This window comes from Mastigoproctus giganteus, chromosome 5 (genome assembly GCF_048544385.1).
Source record: "Mastigoproctus giganteus isolate SK-2022 chromosome 5, ASM4854438v1, whole genome shotgun sequence".
NCBI lineage: Eukaryota > Metazoa > Arthropoda > Arachnida > Uropygi > Thelyphonidae > Mastigoproctus > Mastigoproctus giganteus.
The window spans coordinates 199,905,602-199,925,599 of record NC_143579.1 but is presented as its reverse complement, the minus strand read 5'-3'; the positions used below and the strand labels follow the sequence as shown (position 1 = coordinate 199,925,599).

At 34.4% G+C, this 19,998-nt stretch overlaps 1 protein-coding gene across 1 annotated transcript in view; it reads right to left on the bottom strand.

The window, feature by feature from the left end:
• Nucleotides 1-6,612: 6,612 nt before the first annotated feature.
• RpL6 (ribosomal protein L6) overlaps nucleotides 6,613-19,998 on the bottom strand; it is a 41,995-nt gene continuing 28,609 nt past the window's right edge. The window contains exons 3-6 of the mRNA XM_090373644.1: nucleotides 18,577-18,720; nucleotides 12,694-12,742; nucleotides 10,872-11,062; nucleotides 6,613-6,806 (exon numbers count right to left, since the gene is read on the bottom strand). Coding sequence (XP_090229770.1) covers nucleotides 6,645-6,806; nucleotides 10,872-11,062; nucleotides 12,694-12,742; nucleotides 18,577-18,720 — 546 coding nt within the window. The 3' untranslated portion in view covers nucleotides 6,613-6,644. The remainder of the gene's footprint in view (nucleotides 6,807-10,871; nucleotides 11,063-12,693; nucleotides 12,743-18,576; nucleotides 18,721-19,998) is intronic.

Here is a 19,998-nt window from a genome sequence, read left to right as displayed (position 1 = left end):
AAAAAAAAAAAATAGTTCAAATTTCTGCCACCAGGGGGAGAAAAACATGAGATTCCATCTCATGTTTACATCTCATGTAAACATGAGATGGAATACTTAATTTAGGGTTAGATTTGAATACCAGAACTTGGAAATCTACAGATATTGTTCTATGTGCTTTCCTTCACTTGAGATGACATTCTGAAAACGGAGGACTGCGTGCATTGATATTGATATTTATTACTTAAAGCGGTCCCAGCCAACCAATGGCAACCCCGCTGTCAGTTACACATAATTTAGCAGTACTCTTTCTCTGTTTGCCCAAGTACAGGGAGGGAAAAAAACCTGCCATGAGCAAAAAAGATTGATATGAACAAATTGAAAAATAATCAAATTACATAAAAAATAAAATATACATATAATTAAATTTCAGACGAAGTCCAAACTTCATTGGAAAGATCTGCATTTGTCCACAGCCTGTTGGAAAGCCAGCAGAGCTAGGAGCAGCTGAGAAGAGAAATGCCAGGCCAGGAGCTGCCGAGAGCAGAAATTCCAGCACAAGGAGCTGACGAGAACAGAAATGCCAGCATAAGGAGCTGGAGTTGCAGTGGATATAGCAGACTCAAGCCTCCACGATTTCACAGAATTCTAGGTAATTCGGCATACACCATACCGCATTACAAATCCAAGGCTTCCAGATGCAGAAGAGTCTTCCACCTAAGAAATATTGCAGTTGCAAAGGCTTGGAAAGCCAAGAAGTTCTCCTGTTTATCAACTAGAATTGTCTCCCCGCCTTCTGCCATAAGATTGAGATTACTAACCCGAGATACCAATTCAATTCGTAGATCGCAGTACTCCTCACATTTGTACATATGTTCCCATGATCCTGTTTTGCCACAATGGCAACTAGATCTTTCATTAATTCCTAAATCATGCAACTTTGCATTAATCGAACCATGACCAGTTAATAAGAACATAGCTTGTAAGATTGGGGCAAACCATTTGAATTTTATCGAGGCTGCATTTCTTAAATCTGGGAAAAAAATTTGTGTAATCTGTCCTTTATCACAAACACTCCAACGCTCTTGCCAGACTTTTACCAAAGCATCCCAGATTCTTGTCCTTTCCTTCCTGGGATCTGCCAAAATGTCCACCTGTATATTCAGAAAAGAACAGGGAATGACGGAGGATGAAGTAAGCCGATGCACAATACAATACATGCAGATCAATAGGCAATTTTCCAGTCACAATCTGCAAAGCTGGGGTGGACACAGTTCTGCATGCCATGCACATCCTAAGGAGCATTACTATTTGAATGGAACTGAGCTTTCTAGTAAAGTTTTCCACTTACACGTTCAAACCAAATTGGTGCACCATACGTTACTATGGGGACAAATACACATTCATATAGCAAGTTCAGCACCTTACCTTTTATTCCCCAGCCAACTCTAGTGATTCCAGTAAACATCCCAATAAATTTCCTCACCTTTTCTGATAGATAAGTAACATGTGAGTTGAAAGTCAAAGATCCGTCAAACATAATGCGTAGATATTTTAATTGCCTTGCCGATTTTAGGCTCTACCAATTCATTCTAACAACCGGGGGTCTTCTACTCGAAAATCGATCCTTAAAGACCATTGCCCTTGTTTTGGTTCCTAATATAGTCAGTTTATGTAACCTAAGCCAGTTAAGTTCAAACAAAACCTGCTGTGACCTGGTTTCTAGTTGCATCCGTGTATTTCCTTCAATAAGCAACACAAGATCATCGGCATATGCTAATATCTCTGTATGCTCGAAGTCCCTACACAACCAGTCCTCCAAAACGAGGTTCCACACTTCAACTCTTAATAATTATGAGAAGTAAAATATTTAAGCTGTTTCTCTAGCATTTAAAGAAGTAAGATATAGGTGATTATATATTGGGAGAACTTTTTTTTTGGTAGTTGTTGGCGCATAGGATTCTGTGGCCATAATGCACCTCCCAAGGTTTTTGCAGTACTTTGATCCAAGCTCGAGGCGGGAATCGAACCCGCGACCTTTGGGTTGCCAGGCAGGCACTTTACCCACCCGGCTAACCCGGTCGGCTGGGCGAACTGCCTACTGACAGTTTTTAAATCCACACACCTAGAAACATGGAATGGCTAATTTTAAAGGTGGGTCAGAAGTTTATTTGTTGATCACGATTTTTTAAGTTTTTTTTTTTATAACGTCTCACCATTCGCATTCATCTATTACCGAGCTAAAATCAGCCTTACGTGTAATTGCCCAGACGATCACAGATATTTTTTTCATCTATATTCTCATTGAATTTCATGTACCACCTCAATACTGGATATTTATCTGGAACGAAAGATTTTGCTGAGATAAAATAGCATAAAGTTTTTAACGAGGTAAATGCCTGCACTGAATATTATACAAATATTCTAAAATTTGTCTCCGTCAGTTAGGGATAGAATGGGATGCAAGCCATACCAGCATTTGAAAGGAAAACATTCTTCTCATACTTCAAGGATTCTGGGAAAGCACATATACTTTCTCACACCTACCGTAACTTACCTCCTGCTCTTTCTCTCTGTTTTCACTGCAATGTCCTGTTCTGGCTCAGGGCCTAGTCAGAACATTGCAGTGAAATGTTCTGACTATGCCCTGAGCCAACAATGTACATGCGGCATTGCTATGTGCCAGTTGTTCCATCACAGCTTTCCAAGGAAAATTTTACCAAATCGTAATAGCCATGCGAATAACCTAAACTTGCCTATAATTCATTCTTAATGCCACCAAACACTGACTCAAGACTGCATATATAACTTTACTTACAATAAAATAAAATATAAAAGTATATTCAAAAACTGCAATTAAAATAAAATGTATGTTACAATAATAAAATCACTGAAAACCACTATATGCTTTCGGCAGCAATAGCTGCCTTTATCAGCTGATATGGTTACGGCTATCCAACAATACATATATATATATACACCCAATTCTATCCCAGCAGGTCTGCGACGATACTATGGCACATGAGCATTACTAACTTCGCGTACACTGGAACCAGAAAGGCTTGGGAACAAACCATTTTAAACCGCTCATCCCTCCCTAAAATGAGGAACTGGAAAAGCGGTTGAATGCAGCAATCCTTATCCCTATTAATGCTATATCGTCTGGACGAACATAATCGTAAGCTCTCTAGCCACTTCCGGTTCCAGAAACCTCTAGCTCTGTCAACAACCAACGCTCCTTTGACTGAAATACCATGTCCCGTTTCCCAAACATGTTCGGCTACGGCTGAGCTCCCATAATCTGCCGTCTTGATGGCTCTATCATGTTCACCTAGGCGATCGCACATAACATTCCCCACACTCCGGGCATTCAATCTCGTATATGACCCCGCTGGTGTCACCAGTATCAATAGAATCTTTAACCCTGGACATCACTGTGTGAAGCCTCCGACCAGGAAGCTACACACAGCGTATCTGACACGAGTGTAAAATTCGTGCAATGGGTTCTGAAATACCCGGATAGTATGGAATGTACATGGTGCCCTAGGCATAAAAACATCCAGCAGCTTCCAGTTTATAACCCTCAACCAAATGCCACTGCTGGGCTTGTTCCCACAGAACTGTAGATATAATACACAATAAAAACACTTGAAAAGAGGGCTCTACAATCAAAAAAAATTTTAATGCCACAAAGACACCCAAAACCAGAAAAGCTGTAATAAATATACTTTTCCTGCAAGTATTTGTTAAAAACGTTTTTACTGGCATTATTCCAAAATTTTTGTAAAGAAAAGCTGTCATGCTAAAAGTGTTGAAAAATTTATTCATTTAATTTATCTTCTATTGTACCAAAATATAATGAAATTTTGCATGGAATTTAATCTTAGCTCTATACTAGAGGGAAAAAAAAAAAAAAAATTTCCAACTTTTGAGAATTTCCTTTTTGTTTCTAAATTCCTTAGCTTTCCAAAGAAAGCTAAGGAATTTAGAAACAGAAATACTAAGGTTTTTATAAGACAAAAAAAAAAAACAACCTTTTGGAAACTGGGAAATGCATTAATTCGAAAATGCATCTGGTTTCAAGTTACTTAGTGTTTTCAGATTGAATGCAATTTTTTCTTTACAATTAAACACTGAGGCTGAATTTTATTATTATCTGAAAATTAGAACATTAACACCTGCCAATGACTTAAATATAAAACACGTCAAATATGCTAGCAGCAGGACATGTTATGTGCCTGGTACAGAATTTTTTCATAAATTTAAGAACATAAGATACAATATTCAAAATTTGCCCAATTATATATTCAAGAAATCTTGCTTCTGGAGAAGGCAGGAAGAGGGAATCACCAGAACATTCATGATGTCCCAATCCACCCAGCACCAAAACTAGCATCATATGAACATTTGTTCAGAGTTCTCCACACCTATCATGACTGCTGAGATTTGGGGACTGTGCTTCAAGGTATCACAAATACCAACCAGAATATTTCTAGTATCATTCAGAAAAATGAACAATTTGGACGCACAGTTTACTAATCATTCCCAGAGGATTGCTGTTTCTCTCATCCAGTCATAGTGATAAAATAGCTAATTAGATATAAAAGCATTCTTTTCAAACTTTTTTCCAATTTATGCACTTTGGGATGCCTTTGGCAAAACCTGAACTGTATAAGAACATTAAGTGGCCACATAATAGCATCACGTTGTATAAGCCTTGTTAGCCTTTTCATTTTCCTTGGTTCTGGTTTTAGTGGTAAATATTAGTGTAAATAAGTGTTTCGCACAATTCATCTTCATTGTACATGAATCATGATTTGTTTTAAAACAAACCGAGAATTATACATCCCTCACTGGTATCACATGAGTTTAACCGTCATCCTCCCACTAGTTGAAAAAGGCAGGGCTCAAACACAGTGACGCCAGGAATTTTTATACTCTTCTTTCACAACACGACTGAGTTAGTCAGTCTCAAGAGAGTGGTACATGGTTTTTTCTACCGGAAGGCCAAGTGTTTCATCCAGCAAAGTCAAATTGCCCATAGAATATATGCAATTATACAACACAATACAAAAATGTGTTAGTTGTGTTGACACGACACACAACACAACTATATGCATATATATATATATATATATAAAATTTTTAACTTTTTTATGCTACTGTCAAATGGAACTATTATTCTTGTAAGAATTCTCCTCACTACTGAAGAATGCATCATACAAATACTAAAACCTGTTTTCAAATATTCAAAATGAAGTGCTTCATTTTTCGATGTTTTTGTATTCTATCACAATTAAATCTCTTTGGTCACACATGCATTTCGGTTGACTATGGTTCAAGTTTGCGTGACTTAAATAATGATTGTTTTATTGTTAAAACAATTAGTTGCAAAGGCCTGACTCACGTGGTTATGCTGGAGCATAAACAGAAAGCTTCATATGAAGCAAACTTTTTAACTATATACTGTATTTCCACAGTTCAAACCAGTGTCCAAAATTCACAATACATAGAAACATTTTCCACCACAAGAGATGGAAAAAGGTCTGGCTGGGTTCAAATCCTGTCGACACATGGTTATTTCTCCTGGCTTGGGTGCATCTAGCAAAAGACAAATTGACCACGGAATACAATATACTGACACCTCACAGCCCTTGGCACATACTCTACCCTTGAGTGTTTATACATTACTGCAGTCTATACTTGCAGATGTCACTCTAACATTGACAGCTGCACTCTCTCCAATATGTGCAAGCTGGCAGTAACATCCATATTTCACATGTCCTAGAGAGAGATTCTTTGTATCACAGGAAATTTTCATTTAATCTACATAATACTTGTGACTTCCAAAACTAAAGTTACGGGGAACAAAGAAACAGCCATTAAATTTGAACCCGTGATTAATGGGCAATATTTGCTGAGGGGTTTGCCAGAGCAGGCCTCTGTTGCTGAATGGTCAGGAGCACGAGTGCAGTAGCACACATTCTTTGAGTAGACCGGGGTTCAAGCCCCTGACTGCTAAATACGGTCGATCTGCCAACCTCCATTGGACCAGCATGGCAGATTATGGTCCATTTCCCTTAGCATAAATTGAGGAGGCTTCCATCCTGCAGTGGGTTGATACCTTTTTTTTTTTTTTTTTTTTTGTCAGAACAGGCACTGCCACTGAAGTATTATATCTGGAAGTCCCTATGAAGTAAAAATTTTGCATATTGGGAGCACCCTGTATATGAAAGTTCTGAGGGTTGGATCAACTAGCAACCTTGAAAGAGTTCGGTACTTGCCCTATCTCTTTTAATTTGGCCTGCCATAACTAGTTGCAGACCACTACATTAATGTCATGAAGACCTCCATGTGTTGAGCTTACATTTGTCAATAACAAGTTGGAGTGAAACCGATGACAAGTGGTGAGACTTGGTTTTATAATTAGAAGTCTAAACTGAACTAATAATTACATTAAATATAATCAATTCAACAGGCCAAGCCACCGAAATCTGAAAACACTGCAAATCACCACAATATGCTAATGTTCTAATTCAAATAAAATTTATCATTTGACATTAGTACAGCACTCTTGCAGTTATGTTAAAAATAATTCATGTCTCTTTATGGAAAGAATGAAGGAAAAATCACTACCACAGATAAACATTTATTCAAAGATGAAATTAGAATTTCATCTTATGTGGGTACATTTTATTTTGCAAATAAAACATTGCACCAAGGTAAGAAAACATCATTTTTTTTTCTGGATGTTGCCGAATTATATCCAAGACTTGACGATCAACTTCAATTTGGTCATTCTTCCTCTGATCTGATACACTATATTCCTAAATTAAAATAAAATGCATAACATCAGACAAAATTCACAGCACTTATGCCAATATAATTCAACGAAAGTAAAGCATTTTATTACAATGCATCTATAGCAGAAGGCCTGGGATATTTAAAGTACAAGCACTCACTGATTCATTCCTAAACCACCAGAATGAACTATTGTCAGAACAGAAATTCTGTTCTGAGATACTTAAATTTAGTAGCAAGGAAGGTGGACTGATGGAAAGTCAGGTAATGAAATTTCTGTGCAAAGAACCCAACTGAATTTTGAAGTTACTCTCATCTTACATCAAACAAAATGAAAAGGATGTTTTGAGCCAAAATTGCAAAGCTCTCAGATTTTCTTTTGGCAAATATGAAAGCATTGCAATTTTGCTACTAAAAAAATAAGTAAATTTTTATTATTAATAATAGTAAATATAGCCTATTAGTTATTCAAACTATGGACTTTAGTGGAAGATGAAAGAGGTGTGGCAAAGAGTCCAAAAAAATACATGCACAAAGGTATACATGACATACATGCACAAAAGTATTTTAATTCCACTTGAATAAAAAACTGGATATTTTTCCCAAACCTTCGTCAGGGGCTGAATAATTCAGCCATAGTGAGAATAGAATAAAGTCCAAAAAAAAAGCCTCTGCCCTCCCCACACCTAATCTGGACTGATTCAATTTTTTTTTTTTTTTTTTTTAAATTTGGTCTTAAGGTCAGAGGTCAAGTCAAGTCATCAAATGTGCAACTATTTGTGAGAACTGCAAAGCATGTGTAATCAGACAGGCCTCGCATGGTCAGCAGGACATTGGCTGTTCTTACTGTAGAGAAAAAAAATGGCAAAATTTAAAAGAACATTTTAGTGTAAGCTGCAAAAGGTGTGGGGAGAAATTCTCTAAAGACTGGAAATTCAGAATGCTATGGTGGAACCAAGTTGGAGCCATATGAGAAATTTTTGGCAAATAAATAAATCCTTATTGGAATATAAAGAAAAAAAAAGAGTTAAATTTGGTGAAAGGAACTAAAGAAAAATCTAGAGATTTTTGGGAAGGATATGGAGAACAACTACCAAGAACAGGGGAAAAAAAAACATTTGATATTTAACAATTGCACACCAGATGGCTCTACTTTTATCAATTTAATAATATCAACACAAAAATTGCTTTTCACATGAATGCATAGGCAAAGATTTTTTTTTGATTAGTTGGGATGTTTGCTTTTTATCATTTTATTGCCAATATAAAGAAAAAAATTAACTACACTGATTTTAATAACAAATAATTATTAATCACTTGTTATTAAATTATAAGTTATTAATTATTAAAATTTTAATAACAAAAAACTGCAGATAACAGCAATTCACAAACCAGTTTCTCCTAGTCAACAGAATTTCAATTTATCAAATACTAGTTCTTAGGATAAAGGGGATTATTTTGTGAAATCAGACAATTTTTCTATTGTATACCAAGTTTTATAAATTGTTTCAATCAGACTTAACAGATCGGTTATAAATAGAAGACATTTAAATCAAATGGTGGTCCTATATTAAAATGGCATATAAAATTATCCTCCCCACCAACATACTTCAACACCTCGACAGGGCACCTTATATGATAAATTTGGTTTCATTCAAACTATATAAACAGAAATATTAGTGTGGACATAGCCAATCTGATAAGCAAACTAGTTTTTTTAAAAGTAGACTAAAAAAAGTAAACTTTTTGGAATATTTTTTGAAAAAAATACAACTGTTGAGTGGCCAAAAGAATTTTATTGCTAGAGGAGCAGTTCTTATTGGTTACAAGAGTATTTCTCAATAACACTCCATTTTGACATGGGTGGACAGTGTCACATCGTCAGTTTACTGGGAAAAGAGATTAGGAGTATGTTATAGGCCTTGATGAGTATAATAAACAACTAAGAGTGGATCAGTAAATCAGAATGTCTTATAATGGGGGATTTTAACTTTCAAGATATTGATTGGAACTTGTGAGTTAGTCATACACACTAGCAAGACTTGTGGATTTACTGGATCAGGTTTTCTATAGCAGCATGTTAGACAGACAAAAAGAGGAAGCAATACTCATAATCTGATTACCAGCACTGATTCCTCATGAATTAAGGATCTACAGGTAAAAGCCCTCTAGGTGGCAGTGCTCACAGAATGCTGATATGGGATCTAGAGGGCTTTCACCTGTAGATCCTTAATTATATATATATTATCAGAAGCGCATGGTAGATATTCACTAGTCTGTAATCAAGTCAAAAGGGGATTAGGCAAGCTAAACAAATGAGAAGTTTGGTAAAGAATGCAAATGCAAAGAAAAACAGAACAGACTTCCTCACTTATATTAACAGTAAAAGGAATCATATTGGTCCACTTGATGTCAATGGTTTAACTGTTGATGATCCTGCTCAGGTTGCTGACAAACTGAATGTATTTTGCATCTACATTCAGACATGAGGAATTCTTTATGGAGGGGGGGATGCCAGACATTGTTAAATTCTAACAGGAACATAAATGATTTTATGATAACTGAGAGTAAAGCAGAAGAGAAATTGAAGCTAAACATAAAAAAGATGGATGGGATTTTTTTCCAAATTATATTAAGGGAGGCAGCAATGGAAGTAAGGAAACCCCTAGCCATAATTAGGAGAGAGGTGTCTATGGACTGGAGATGTGCAAGTGTACACCCAATTTACAAAGCAGATACAAAGATGACATGAGTAATTACAGAATTGTTAGCTTAATTTCTGTTCCATGAAAAATAATGGAGTCATTGGTTAAAGAAGTAATTCAGGACCAATCTACACAGGAATGCAATTATACTAGTCACAGCATGGATATGATAATGGGAAATCTTCTGACCAATGTGACTTGGATACTATGATGCAGCAAGAAAGGAATTGGATGCAAAATATAATTTTGATATCATGTACTTGGATTTCAGGAAAGCTTTTGATACTGTTGCACATAAAAACTGCTGTACAAACTGGAGCAGCATGGCATTAAGGGCAAATTACAGCTCTGAAAGGGATGGTTGAATGGGAGAAGACAGTGGTTATTAACAAATACTACTCTTCATGGCTGAATGTTATTAGTGGAAGTGGGGTCTCCCAGGGTTCAGTTATTAATAAACATTAATAAATATAGAACACAACAATCAGCTGATTGTTGTTTTCTATATTTATTAATGATATTGATTAAAGTATATCAGGGTAAGCTACTGCATTGAGATTAAAAAAAAAAAAGTTAGACAAATTGGCTGAAAAGTTTAAAAATGACAAATGCAAAGCACTGAATATGGGTAGCAGTAATTCCAGATTAATGTATTGACTGTGTGGTACTATTCTCTGTACTGGAAAATGAAAAATATCTAGAATAACTGTGCAGTCAGATATGAAGTCTTCTAAGCAATGCAAACTGGCTACCAGGTTTTGTCAATGCTATACAAGAACTTTGCTAGTATGCATAAGGAGGCCAATTATCCCATTGTACAAGGCAATGGTTAGGCTGCAGCTTGAGTACTGCATACATATAAGTCAGGAGGCCTCATTTTAGGAAAAAAATGAGGATCTGCTGGAATGGGTGCAGAGAAAGGCAATGAAAGGGTGGTAAGAAAAATTGTGTAGTGTTAAGAGAAATTTAGTAAAGATATTATTAATTAATACCAACATGTTTTAATCCTGTTATGGACACTTCAAACATGTTTAAATCAAAACGGATGCATTTTGGTCAAAAATAGAATAATTTTCTTTTAGCCAGTGAGTTGTTAATTATTAGAATATACTGCCTCCATGTGCAGTTGAGGGTAACAGCTTGGAGAAACTGAAAGCTCAGATGGAGAGATATCTATGACAGGAGGGGGTCAAATAGGTGGTTTATTTTTTTTTGGTCAGTGCAGCAAAAGCCCAAGACTTCCTTGCACCATATGGTTAATACTAAAATAAATGAACCTAATTAACAGTAAGCAGATTTCTTAAAATTCAGTCCCACATACATATTGTAATACAAAATGAGATTTCTATTTTCTCAGATAAAATAGTTTAAGACAAAAATCTTTACCTCCTTTTTTGTTTCAAAGATCTCGCCCTCATCTTTCTTGCCTCGTTTTCTGTAATTTTTCTTCCTACGAAAATATTTATCATTCAAGTGTTTTGGAAGTTTGACTTCTTTAATATCTAATTTAGTTGAAGTAGCTAGCACATAGATTTGATTAATTCTTCTGAGAGGGCAACCATTCACTTTGTAAGGTCCTGAAAGAGATGTAAAGCAAAACAAAAAAAAAAAAAAAAAAAAAAAAAAAAACTTAATTCTGTTTAAAATAGGTTATTTAGTTTACTTTTTATAAAACAAATGTACATACATTTCAAACTTGTGTATGCATATATATTTCTGTACGAAGAAATATGTATATGTAGAAAATATTTTTTCCGCTCCTTGATAAAAACAAGGGTTCTTAGATCAAATCAAAAAAGTGGAATGTGAACCACAGCCTTATAAATGAGTGTTCAGGACTTCACCCTCTCAGCTCACCCTTAGAAACAACTTAGTTACCAAAGAAAGGAAAGTCTGAAAATCTGTATATAAATTTACTGAATGTTAAAGTGCAACTTTATTTTTGTCTTTTATAACCAACATTCACAGGAATTCTGTATCCCAACTCTCAAAGGCAAGTCAATCATAAAAGTTTAATAAAATACATATTTAAAATAATAATAATACATGGCATATTCTGGGTTCTGTGATCCTTTTGTTTAAAAACAGAAAGAAAATTTAACAATGTTAAATTTTTTCCAAAAATTTTAGGAAAACATCCTATTAAAATTTATGAAAACAACCAAATTTGCAGAACCCCACTCTATCTCTAATATAAAGCAGCACCAGAGAAAAGGATGCTAAATTACAATGGATCTGCCAGAACCAAACTACAAATTTTCTGAGATTGTTAATATCATATCTGTTGTAATTTAATATTGCATTATCTCATGATCATATTGTTATAGTGCTTCTCTTGGGTAACAAACAAATAATTAAGTCTGTGTTGGTTCAAAGAACAATGCATATAGAATTTTTAGTGGCAAAAAAGTCTACATGTTTCTAATTCTTGTCTGTAATGTTCTTTTCTTTCACCACTTTGCCATTTATGGATTATTTCTGCCAGTATTTCATAGGGAGCCATTCTGTGGTTTTGCTGCTGATATTAAAATGCAGTCCCCTGGAAATGTTCTGCTTTTTTTTTTTTTTTTACAGAGACATCCAGTCCCATGCAAAACTCAATTATAGCAAGAGCCAATCCCCATATCACATTTATATCCTCACTGTATCAACTAGCCATTATTATATATGAACTAAGCATTGAAAATCAAAGGAGTAGATTCATTCCTGTTTTTATGCAGCATGAAATTTTTCTTTCAATTATCCACTATTATTTATGCTTTCTAGTATGCTAGTTTAAATGCTAGCATTTCCTATGAATTTAATAAGTAATACTGTTTTCTCAAATAACACAGGATTAAAGCCTATGGACCATAGACTTTTACAGAACTTGACTATTAATACAGTCAAGCTGATTAGTCAGTGATACAAAATATCAGTAATTTGGCATCAACTGAAATGGCAGTTTTAATTTGAAGACCGGTTTAACAAATAAAAAAAACCAGAACAGAATATCAAACTGATAATATTTTAGAGAAAATCTAACTGGTTCAGCATATGCTAGCACAGTAAGGTCTAAGGGTTAAGACTAGATTTAACATTATGCATTGTAAGCAATACTGCAAATTTGTTTTGCCACCAACATATTTCATTCTGTAATTTATATTACTACAATTATAACATTTACATCATTAATCAAAAGAACAAACATTCAATTTGAAAGCCTTACCAGTCACAAGCAGAAGACCAGAATCCAGCTGTTTCAAGAAGACAACTCTCTGAAAATAAAAGATAAAAGATCTCACTTCACAATTAATGAAAAGCACAAGTAAAAATACTTCCATGTTAAAAAAGTGGCCCAATCTGTCACTATTAATTGAACTCTAAGAAATATCTTGTATTTTGTAATACAAAAGTAAGGTGGATGGTATTTTTCACATATTCCTAAGAATAAGAATACATAAGTTGTACCTAAGGCTATCAGTGTTTATGCATACATGTTTACATAATGCCATATACTGTATCAGAATGTTTCATCCCTCCTGATGGAATGTTACTTCAGCAAAATGACAAGTGTTATACTTGTTGATAATTCAAATTCCCTATGTTGTGATTATTTACTATGTCCTCAAAGTAAATAAGCCATTTCTAAATAATTAACAATTTGGGCCTGTAACAATTGAAAAGAAAGCACAAAAGAATATAGAGATGCTGTCTGACAATACCTCAGAAAATGAGAGAGCAACAATGCAGCAATTCTGTGTATATCAATAAGATTACAGCTTCCAAAAGGGAATGTATGGTTCAACACATTCCACTTAAAGACACCCAAAAATTTAATCATATTGCCTCTATGTAAACCATGAACTTCACTCACAAGATACCAGACATTACTACTACTGGTGTAGTTGATTCAGTTCACTTTGAAGGAGTTGACATTTCAATAAGATTATAAACAGATAAATTGGACCCATTGCTTTAAAGACACCATGACCCTAGTTGGTATGGTAGACGACAACTAAGGTCACAGTTTCCTGAAAGCAAAACAGTCCATCCAAAAAATCATCATGTAATTCACAGCATCATTAGAAACAACTGAAAGAAAAATCAATAGGTTGGAACCATGGAAGTGTTGAATTTTTCTGGGATCAACTTCATCACGTGGTAGAGGTCTGCACGGGCCTACATTTATTTTTACCTGGCCCGACTTTTATCCCACCCTGATTGAAACTTTTTATATAAATAAAATCACTAACATTACTTTGAAGTTTCATAATAATAATAATAAAAAAAAAAAACAAAAAACTTTCAGATAATTATATAATAATAATTATCCAAAATAATTATCAATATTAATTATATAAAAAAGAAAATGTAATAAATTTTCTATTTACCATATTTAATATTCCAAAACGAATATCGATATCCACCTCTACTTAAATTTAAAAAATTAGAACTGACTGTCACTGGCAATTCTCACTATATAAATGATGTGTAAGCATTCATCTTACCTGTATTTCTAAATGATCGGTCAGTATTGGATATAGCAAAGAAGTGGTTAGAAAGTGCTACAAGTGAATCTTCTTATAATTGAGTAGGTCAACCCAAAATTTCGGATGTAGCAGAACTAGGGATTAACGGTATCACACTTTTAAGAAATACTGTACACATACAACTAAAAAGAGACCCATTGCTGAGGGACATATGATTCATATCATACTCTTGTAACATAAATTGCAATTTAATACCTGCTTAAGGGTAGAGGTTACTTTACTGAGCAAAAATACAGACTGGGTCATTTCCATAGTAATAGTAATTGTAAATATAATAGTAATAGTATTAGATTCGGTAATAGTAATTTAAAAACTTTTTATTTAAGTAGCCAATCTGATGTAACATCACTGATTTTTAGATTCAATATATATATATACATAATGGGGTTACCATCATGCTTTTATATATGTATTTTTAAATAACCAGGTCAAACATCACTTACTGAGATTATAGTAATGATATAAACTACATCAGTTAGTGAAAAACTGAACATATATAAATGAAATACAAATAAAATTGCACATCACCAGGAACATTAAGCTAAAACCATAATTTTCACCTTTATATTACTCATATCTTTAGTTATATAATAAAATATTTTTGAAAGTCTGATCTTAAATGTCAGGAGTTGGCAAAGGTCTATGGCCTCCTTTCACTATATGGTTATTACTAGTTATATGTTTAGTATCTTTTTTTTTAAAAAAAAAAACAAACAATTTGCAGGCAGTACTTTAAACATTACCCATGGTAAGCTGGGTTAGAACTTGTACTTAATATTTTCTTAGCTTTCATACCTAATTAGGTAATTTTTATTTATTAAAAATGCTTACAGTAAAACCACAAATAAAGAGATGTAATACTGTTTTCAAAAGCTTGTTTATATAAAAAATATAGGGAAATTGAAAGTAAATTTTCTGTCTATAGATTTTATGGCTATGGGCATTCACTGCAGAAGCTGGTAATAATATACATCAGCCGCAAATAATTGAGATAGATGTAAAATATCCAGATGAAATAATAAAAAAAATTACTGCAAGGATAATAAGTTTCCAAACACTTCCCCATGGTAAATCAATTTGAACTTTTGTAAAGAGCTAAGAAGAACTACGTTTCCAATTTGTCCTGTAATTCAGCTGTTTCCTTGTTTACGTTTAATAAAGGTCATATTTTTAATATGTTAAAACAAAATTAAAAATTACAGGTGGGTAAATAAATTGAGCTGTATGAATGCTATTTCAGGAGAACAGACTGCAGCTTTATGGCAAAGTATCAAAATATAATGCTATAAGGTAAATAAACAGTACACGTGGTCTGCTCAAAGAGTATCTGGATTATGCTCTTCAATCAATGTTCAGAAAACAAGCCACACTGTCCAGCATAAGATATGTTTCATCCTTACTTCCATGCAATAAGCTTATGGCTGTTACTGACAACAACTGATAACAAACATGTTTTCCAATGTATGGGTGCACTTAACATATGTTAAACCTTGCTTTCAAATTAGCAAAACTGCACATGAAACATTTAAACCTTTTAAAAGAGGATATAGGGACTATGAATGGGTTGTACAAACTTTTGACTTGCACCATCATTTCAAATAGGGTAGTGTCTAAAGTGATATGCAATCTGGATTACCTCTAACTTCAACAAGTGATGAAATTGTATCTGGAGTGTGAATTTTGGTATGAGATGATCAAATAATTGTAATAAAATAAATAAATAAAAAAAGCCTGGCAATTACAACAATATACCAATGCACCTTTCGCTACTCTTGTAGTTTTTTGGTCTAACAGTGAATCACATGTCCAACAATCTCCGAATTGAAATGACTCCATGTGGCAATTTTGTTCACTAAACCAAAAAAACTTGATTATGTACAAAGAATAACATGACAACTCAGCTTTCAGCAATTTCAAAATACATTCCAGAACTGCTTCTGAGAGTCAGAAAACTGATGGGCTTAGTGAGTTGTCAATCATGTAATCATGCTTACTGCCACTGAACCATAGCAATCCAGATGTTTTTTGAGCAGACCTCTACAGTTTATAAGTTCTTTGTTTCGGGATTTATTAGGCACATTGGCAACTATGGCCATAGTGCGCCAAGTTTATAAATAAATAAAATTAAGCCACTGATGTGTATTAATATAAAACCACACACATAGACATATGAGGTGCAGCAATAAAGTTCCCTAACTGGTGTTGTTGTAGTCACGTTTGATGAGTTTGAAAATAAACAGAAGTGGCAAGCTGTAGTTCAAACTTCTTCCAAGGGATGGTGGTACAGAAATTCCCAGTAACCTGCCAGGTTGTAAGTAACAACCAGTTTTGTTAGTAGCATTAACATTCTGTATCATAATTTTGCAATGGAGCAATAAACAAAAATCAAATTTTGCTTTAAACTAGGAAAATCTGCAACAGAAATGTTAACTGTTTACAGTGAAGAAACGTTTAGTCATGCCGGTGTGTTTGGATGGTATAAGTAGCTCAAAGACAGACATCAGGATGTCCATGATGACCCAAGAAGTGTAAATCTGCCAAACCCTCTAATGAAGAATGCCATCATCCAAAGACATGATGAATTTCCTCAACTGTATTGTCACTGGCGATGAGTTTCGGGTGTTTCAGTATAGACTTAAAAACCATCATCAAGACCCAAAAAAAAGTTTTGTTTACAGAAGTCCAAGAGCAAGACAATGCTGATAATGTTTTTTGACAAACAAGGTGTGATTTACAATGAATCTGGACCTGGGGGGAGTCAATTCTGAATTTTACATACAGGTGCTTCCAAGACTTGAGCTGCATTTTCTGGGTGAAAATTTCCTGCCTTTCTTTTGTTCTTGTTGCACAACAATGCCCCTGCTCATTTCATACTAGATGTGAAGGTATTTCTGTTGAAACATGGCAGATCAACCATCCAACCTACTCTGCTGATATAGTGCCAGCAGACTTCTTTCCTAAGGTGAAAACTGCCTACAAAGGAAAAGGATTTCAGGATGTTGCAGGCATAAAGAAAAACTTAACTGCCAAACTGAACACCATCTCTCTGGAAAACTTCAGACTCTTTAATGGTGTAATAAGTTAATTTAATCAGGTGTTGATTACTTTGAATAAAAATAAACCTTTTTGAGCTCCTTCACTTCATGTTCTTTTTAGTGCATCAGTCTGGGATGTTATCGCCACATTAGGGTATTCCATCACAATGATTTTCACGTTTGTTATGATCTACATAATAAGCTTATTAGAACTATGACACTGTCTTCTGGAAGCATTCTTGTGTCATGTTTTCAACTAAACCTGGCATGACATCAAAGACTAAGATATCGTTGAGTGTAAAATGCTGAATGTGCCAGGGGCACTGACATAATGCAAGGATGAATTCTCCGTAACCCACCTTTCTGGCTATTTTCTCCAAACAGCTTTGTGCAATTGCCATGGAACTGCTTTGTAGTATTTCTCACTCACTCTTTGATCATGTGGAGACAAATCCATAATAACAATGGCCTCAGAGAGACTATCTTCCTTTTCTAGACCACAGAGAAGCCTGAATCTTCTATTGAGAGTACTGGGCCTTTCTTTCTGGATTATAAACTACACGCCCACGATTTGTTACCAGTAATGAAGGACGAAACCATGTATTAGCCAGCAGTAGCATGTCATCAGAGGTACTGGCACAAAAAAAAAAAAAAAAAGTTCTTTGACCATCAGTGAGGATGAAAGGCATAAACTTTGCTGAAACACACTTCATTCCTGAACGATGTGCTAAAATTGATTAATATATCACACAGGAAACACCAATTTGGCAGATAGTTAAATGTTGATCATTCCTGATTAGATCACAAACAAGAGTAACTGAATTGTTTGGTTTCTGAAGTTAAGGGGTGGCTAGAGGAAGGATCATTTTCAATGAACTAATAGGCCTCCTTAAACTTTGAAAAAAAAAAAAAAAAAAAAAAAAAATAATAATAATAATAAATAAATAAAATAAAATAAATAAATAAAAAAAAAGAAGCAAACACCAAAAAGTCTTTGTACGATACATAGAATCTTCTCCGAAAGCTGTTTTAGCATACTGTGAATTTCTGTTGCACATCAACTTTTGTTTCATATTAAATGAAACAAAAGTTGATGCAAATTTGCAGCTCGGTAAAAAAAAAAGAAAAAAAAATTAGATGGACTGTAACAGATAAAACACCTTTCATTACATTATTAATTCAGACCGATTGCAGATAAATGGGCGATTTGTGCATTACTATGCTTAGATGAGTGACCACATGCTGCAACTCAACAGAACAATGCAATTTCAAGATACAAAGTTAGTTCCTCAACGTTCTGATCACACCTCGAAATTTCCTTAAACATTTTTAGTTGGAATACAAGTTAAAAGGCACTATTGATAATTAGAATTGTATATAGCTAATCAAATTTATGGTTTCCATTTTACTTTAGCAAGCAAACATTAAAACATGAAAAAGTTTTGTGGATATGTATCTACTAGTAGTTGGTATGCATGCATATGTATATTTAAAATAATCAACAAAAATATTCTAGAACCTCACCTTGCCTCTATGACGACCTGCTAACAAAATTAAAACAGTCCCAGGTGTAATGCTCTTACGCAAGTAGCGCTTGTGCTTGGAAAATGGAATCATCTTCCTTGTCTTCTTTAATTTTGGACGGTCCTCTGTTGGGTAATATCTCCTCTACAAAAAAATGAAAAGAACCTTAATGGTAAACAAGCTCATACTATATTACAAAAACAATTGAAATTAAAATTACCAAAAGAGTTGGATTTCCACTGCATGGTTTACCCACATAATAGTATGAATATCACAAGGTGCTTGAACACACCTGGAGATATGGATAGCATGTTATCTTCTACACCATCCCATAATTACTCAATACTGGAAGGTAGGACACACGAGAGAGAGAGAGAGAGAGAGAGAGAGAGAGAGAGAGAGAGAGAGAGATCTACAGGCAACCCCCGTATAACACGGTAGGTATATAAATATGATTTCGTTTGGCAAACCTCGCATAACACTGTATTTTTGAGTTTTTATGCAGGGAAAACCCTGCTATGATGTTGGATGTAATTTTCCAACATTTCCACTCTTTTTGTGAAACCCCACTGTCATATTGACTCTCTAGTCATATTGATTAGAGATGTCATATTGACTCTCTAGTCATTAAAAAGAAAAATAAAAAAAAAAGGAAATCCCAGTGTTAAGTTCTGTGCTAATGAACTTGTGGTTGTTCGAGACCATAACAATTTGTGACTCCGAAACTTGCAGTTTGTGACCTTTAAGGTTATTTTGGTTTTTATTTGATCGTTTACAAATTTTTCTGGGTATTTATTGCTAAACTTTGTTCTTAAGTATTGGAATAATTTCTTTGTTGTGAATTTAATTTCAGCCCTAAATTATGTCTAAGGAAAGTAAAAAAGCGCCACTCAAAAGAAACTATTTCTCCAGAATCAAAGATACAAATTTTGGAACATCTTTAAAAAAAGGGGGAAGGTATCATACATTACAAAAAGTTTAAATTTAAATGAAGCAACAATCCAGATCATACAGAAAAAACAAATCCCCAAGCACTAATAATTGAGAAAATGGAAAAGCACTCAGTATTTGGACATTACTATTTTTAATAAAAATTAAGTTTCCAATAGTGTATTTTTTATAGCTTTTGAATGCAACCCCCCCTTCGTACTAATTCTTAGTCCCGTATAACATGGGTTTCACATTGCACAAGATTTTATAGGAACCTAACTAGTGTGTTATACGAGGATTACCTGTACTGTTTGCTGATAGACCTGTTGCAAAGTGCTCCAACTGTCCTGTATCATATTATTATCCTGATGGTTTGTATAAAACTAATGGTCATCCACTGGTTCTGCATGTTTTTTCCCATTAAAATTGCTCCCTTGGATATGCACATACCCTCACTACCCTGAACCAACAATTATGATTGATCGATGTCAT